This window comes from Mytilus trossulus, chromosome 12 (assembly GCF_036588685.1).
Source record: "Mytilus trossulus isolate FHL-02 chromosome 12, PNRI_Mtr1.1.1.hap1, whole genome shotgun sequence".
Taxonomy (NCBI): domain Eukaryota; kingdom Metazoa; phylum Mollusca; class Bivalvia; order Mytilida; family Mytilidae; genus Mytilus; species Mytilus trossulus.
Window position 1 is genome coordinate 55,060,231 of NC_086384.1, and position 6,324 is coordinate 55,066,554.

The 6,324-nt window shown below is 31.1% G+C and overlaps 1 protein-coding gene across 1 annotated transcript; it reads left to right on the forward strand.

Moving 5' to 3' along the window:
* Positions 1–3,997: 3,997 nt before the first annotated feature.
* Positions 3,998–5,983, forward strand: LOC134692591 (uncharacterized). The gene has a single exon (XM_063553049.1). The coding sequence runs from the start codon at positions 3,998–4,000 to the stop codon at positions 5,981–5,983; it is 1,986 nt and encodes a 661-aa protein (XP_063409119.1).
* The last annotated feature ends 341 nt before the right edge of the window (positions 5,984–6,324 follow it).

The following is a 6,324-nucleotide window of genomic DNA, read 5'->3' on the forward strand; positions in this document are numbered from 1 at the left end:
TCAAAATTAAGTATTTAGTATTTATCTCTCTTTCTCTTTATTCTAAAAAAAAAAGAGTCACCACTAGTATTGGACTGACTTTAAAAATCTTTTGAACTTTATGAGACTTACTGATTGTGAACGTGGTCAACTTAAACCATATAGATTAAAATTGATTTTCTCCCTCTCTTTACTCAAGCGGCATGCGATGTCATATTTTAATGATATGAAGATTCAAGAATAAAACAAAAAAGCACCAATATTTTTTTGGGATTCATTAAAATGTTTTTTTTTCTTTTGCATTCAAGTTTTTAATTGTTTTAAATTTGTTAATCTAATATGATATTTGTTTTCTCCTTTAATTGAACTTTTTTAATAATAGTAAACGTAATTCGAGTTGTATTGTTAAATTAATGACTGATATATATATATAGTGACTTGCGTTCGATGTGTCTTTTCTGGATTTTCCGTCTTTATGGACCATTTTAAAGCAATGGATAATTTACGTGACAAATAAATGAAACTAAGATAATTTCATATATTGTAAAACTAGCAACAATGAAAAAGGAAACATTTTATTTGTTCAATTATACCTCTTTTTTACTCGGTATGTTGCTTTAAATAACTTGGTTTATTTTTTCGGTCAGGATGTATTTGACACAGATATGCTCTGATGCACAGCTGTTAATATTATAATAGTATAACAGTATTACACTAACCTGTACATAGATATAAAATACTGACATTTGTATTTAATATAAGAATTGAAGTTCTTATTAATGCGATACTCAACCATTCGAATTATTTGTAATAAAAAGTAAAATCACAAAAATACTGAACTCAGAGGAAAATCAATTAGGAAAGTCCATAATAGATGGCAAAATCAAATAACAAAACGCATCTCAAACGAATGGACAAGAACTGTCATATTCCTGACTTGGTACAGGCATTTTCAAATGTAGAAAATTGTGGATTAAACCTGGTTCTTTAGCGCTAACCCTCTCACTTTAATAACAGTCTCATCAAATTCCGTTATATTTACATGATACGTTAAATAAACAGTCACAATTAATAAAATAGTCAAAATATGAGTACATCTGTCATCATCGTATAACAATTTCAAAAGGGGACAATTTAACCGAACACAAAAACATCTTCTATCTACGAACACATTAATTGATTTGAGTGTCTGACGTAACGTGTGACAGATGACAAGAGTGAAGGCTTTGCTAAAGTTAAAAATTGTAGGAAAGAAGAAAATCATTGAGGATAGACTTAAATTGGTAAATAGAAAATTGAGAATAAGGAATACGTGTGTGTTCAGATAAGAATAAGGAATATGTGTGTGTTCAAATAAGAAGAAGGAATAATGAGTCCTAAAATTGAAAGAAAATAAGCCTTTTAGTTTAAGAAATCAGAAATGAAGAATCCAAAACCATTATCAGTAAATAGAAGAAGCATATTATGTTAGTTAAATTGTTTTTCACAATATTCATTCACAGGTTGGAAACAAATATTTATTTTCCCTACAACATCTGCCACGCAGATCCATAACTATTGATAGGACAATTGTGTAGTATTATATTTTGAAATAAACTGCTGTCGTCAGCGAAATAGCATGTTTAAAATTAATTACGACCCAAAAAAAACTAAAACCGATACTGAAAATATTTTGTAGCGTGTGAACTGTTACCAATTATCTCAGATTTTTTTAAAGAATTAAGAATTATCATGGGGAAATACAATATGAAATATCCATATCAAGTAACATTGATAATCTTATTAATCATACAACGTCACGAGATGGTAATTGAACATCGACGCGATATACATTAGATTTTTTTTTTCAAACTTCTCGGGAAGATTTATTTATTTCCTTTCCATTGTTGCTCCGTCACAAGATATTCCGTATTCTTGGTTTCATATATTTTTTATTAGATTTTACATTGTTTTGACATTGTCACTAAACCAATCCCCCTAAAATGCACTGGACGCATGACATGTATTAAGTCGTATTTTCATTTTTTTGTTTCAAAGTCACTATATAAATCAGCTGTTTTGAGAATATTGAATTATCTGAAACAAGCATTACAAAAAGAAGGTAAGAACTTTAACATGTTTAATGACAATAGAAATATAGCACAAAATACAAAATACGACAATAAAATCTAAATAATTCACTGCAATGTATAGCGGCAACTTATCATAAATACCAGTTTTATATCTGTGTACAACAGGAGCATGTTTCGTATACAACAGACTAATAAGTGACGCGCGAATCATAAACGTTAAAAGGTCATACAAAGTACGACGTTCAAGAGCCTTTAAAGGCAAGAGGTTTTGATCAATTCCCAGAAATACTCTTACTGGGGCTGCTGTTTTTTTTTAAATTTTCAACAGATCATTTTTATCAAACTATTTCCTTGTATCTTGCATGCTTCTTCTGTAAAAGGAATCAATTAAAGGCTGTGTGATACATGTACCTGTGTCGCTCACATCAATTATTGTCAACATCAGTTGGTCTCCTTCTAACTCTATCAACTATCATACTATGTCAATCTCCTACAGTTCAAAATAACTTTGGAGTTATTCCGATACTAGAAGCACTTCTTAAGAACAGCATATTTTCTATTGAAAATAGAACTTTTCAAATAACATCGAGACTTACTAGAATTGGAACCACAAGGTAAAAACAGATAAAGAGAGAAAACAAAGATGTGCCAGGAACGTACTATTAAACTTAATGGATTCAATTAACAAGACCAAAACAAAGAAACGAATCTCAAAATTGTAATATTTTTCGCAGCACAATTGAATATGTTAGATAAGCTTTCAACGTTTTATATATACCAAGACAATGATATGCATGAAGACTTTTTTTTTCTCATACATAAACGCCAAGCCTATCTTTCCCTTTGGCAAAATTAACACGATTAAGTTATTGGAAAAAGTTACAATCTACTGTTGTTATCAATCACTGAGTATAGAACACTAAGCATTTTGTTTAAATCTTTTCTCTATTGCTGCTATTACAATAGATATCAAAGGTACCAGGATTATAATTTAGTACGCCAGACGCGCGTTTCGTCTACATCAGACTCATCAGCGACGCTCATAATGCACATGGTCTTTCTTAACTTAAGAATTTTCAAATCGAAGTTGTCTTTCAGCAGGGGGCCTAATTGGTTTAATGGTTTAAATAGTCGAAATACTGTAACATTAGCCTGTAATCACTGAGGTTGCGCTCGACTACACCTTAATTGACAAGGATTATCAATTTTCCTACTAAAAGTCATTGGTTCTCTCTGAGCACTCCTGTGTTCATCACAAATAATAACTGCGCGCCATTAAATAAACAAATAGTGATAACAGTGTTGCATAACTTCACTCAATCAATCAATCAATCAATCCTTTTCAGCAGGTTAATAACTTAGCTCTTTTTCAGTTACTATGAGTGTTATTGAATACAGTTAAGTATTCGTTGTATGCATTTTAATCATATGTTAAATATTTTTTTCTGATTTGTATTGTAAGTGTTGTATGTACTTGTTGCTAACCTAATCAATTGATTTAAAAAAGATTGCAATCTACAAAAAAATATAGATATTATTCGAAGTGCTTTTGTTTTGTTGTTTTTTTTGGATTTTTTCTAAAAAATTTCCTTATATATATTGTGAGCTGCTCTTCAGAAGATACAGCATGTACAATGAAAGTCCAACATAATCAGTATACACCGAAAGACAAATCCAGAAAGCCATACGACTACCGAAGTATGTAGGTCCAATCCCACGTTCATGTCTTCCGTATAAACCCTTATAAAGGAAGTTAGGTTTTCTTTATTGATTAATATAAATATCAGGAATCGTTGTTGTTTTCCTAAAAATATTTTCCCAAAGCTATTTGTTGAATGCATTGACCCGCTGTACTGGTGGTAGTTTTCTTTTCTAAATATTTACAAGCATGCTAAGATCAAAACGTCTGGCTCACTCATTTTTTTTTTGTACATTTGTAGCAGAACATGGAGGGTATGACCAGAGAAAAACACGAGTCATTAAAATTTTACAATTATCTTTGCCAAAAGATTGGATCCGAGGAGGTTGTAAGAATAAGGAGATTGGCTTTGGTTATTTATGACATTGGACTAAAAAATACCATAACCAGTGGTAGTAAAGGTGAAGGACTCGATTTGAAAGGAAGTGATATAGATGTCATGTATATAGATCGTTACTTTGAAGTATATGAATCAGAAACAGAAAAAATAGTTCTCGACAGTCATAGGTTACCATTCGTTATGAACACTGATGAGACCCAACCATGTTATACACAATTATATCTTATAACTCATCATCAGAATAAAAAACTAATTTTTAATGTTTCCGGAGGCCTTTTAAATGTGTTAGAAATGAGTCACCTGCGATATGTGCTTTCTAGTGAACAATATAAGCAATATTGTATGTCGGTTTATTGTCGGTTTAAATCGCCAAAACAAGTTCATGGTCCATGTATTTCAGGTGGAAATGGTGAACATGATTTCGCATGGTGTCTTAAATGCGATACATGGATATGTCAAGCAAAGCCATGGGTAGGAAGACCTCGTACAGCATGGCCTTCACCTGAACTTATTTCCAAAATAATATCCTGTGGTGTGTTATTTGTTCCAATTGGATGCAAAGGGTCTATAAATCAAAACATTGAATGGCGAATTTCATTTTCTGTAGCGGAAAATTTTTTAATATTTTCCTTCAGCCATACACAATTATTATGTTATGCTATTTTAAAGATTTTGCTGAAGGAACTAGTAGAGAAACATCAGGATTTGAAAGGTTTATTGTGTTCATATTTCATAAAAACGTTGATGTTTTGGATATTAGAAGAAACAGATCTCTATGTATGGAGACCAGATAACATCATACCATGTTTTATGGCATGTCTTAAAAGACTGCTCTACTGTGTAAGATACTCAATATTGTCACATTATTTTATTCCAGAGAATAACTTGTTCTTATTAAGGTTTAATACTAATAACAAAGAAAAAATTATCACAATACTTTCGAATTTTTATGGACAAGGAATTAATTGTTTTGCATCCTCTGAGACTTTACAAGATTATCAAAACTATTCCGACGAATCCACCGAATCCTTAATCAGCAGAAACATCAGATTCGTACAACAAATAATGCCAACATTTTATACTATTCGTAGAATGTTAGGAGCTGATCAAATTTTGAGACTGTTGTATAATTTCCTTCATAGTTCCAGAACTGGGACATCTAGACTTTTATTCGCTTTACAAATAGCAGAAGCATCTATGGTTGTTGCAGACATATATCTATACCCAAACAGATCAGGAAACAAACATTACTACTTCAGTTACATACACGTACTTAGTCATTTGACTATCGGTTTAAATATGGATGCATTGTCAGGATTACTGAAGTTAGCTTCTTTCTTGTATGTTCACAAAAACTACGAGGCCTCATTAAACATGATAGCATATATATTGCAGAAATGCACAGACGAGAAATTTGATATGTCATTTATTTATCAAGAAAGAATTGTAATCCTTATTCAAAAGCGCGTGCTGAATCTTATGAAAAAAGAAAAACTTGAAACAATAATGAAATCTTTAATAATTCATTCCTGTTATTTTGAACAGAATTCTTCAATAATTCCACAGGAACTGCAACTAGATGTTTCAGGAATGCGTAATGTATTTCTTCCCTTACCATTTGCACATTTCCTTAACTTTCTATGTTACTACCATCTACATGACATTTCATCATGTAAACAGTCTTTACAACGACTTGAACAGGTTCAACAGAGACTTTCACACTGTAGTACTGAAGTTTTCATTCCAGACACTCTGAATACAGTAATTTGTTGCGGCATCGCTCGCCAGCTAATCGGTGATACATTCATTGCTAGGAAAGATTTCAAAGTAGCTGCTGCACTTGATGAATATAATATAACTAGTGCAGCATCAAGGCTGTTCAATCTCATCTGATTAATTATATAAATCGTACATTTAATTTTACATGTAACTGAGTATATCACATCAATGTGATTACTGTGAATTTGTAGATTTACAAACATGCACCTTATAATTGAACAATAAATAAACAACAAATGAACGTTGGACAGGATTGTATTGCATTGCTCATTTAAATCTTATTAACTTTTAATTCAAATGTTTTGCTATAAAGATAATTTTTATTTTCTTACTTTATGATAGAGATATTAAGTTTAAAATCCTATTTTTTTTATAAATAAAGGCAACAGTAGTATACCGCTATTCGAAATTCATAAATCGATAGATAAACAACAAATCCGGGTAACAAACTAAAA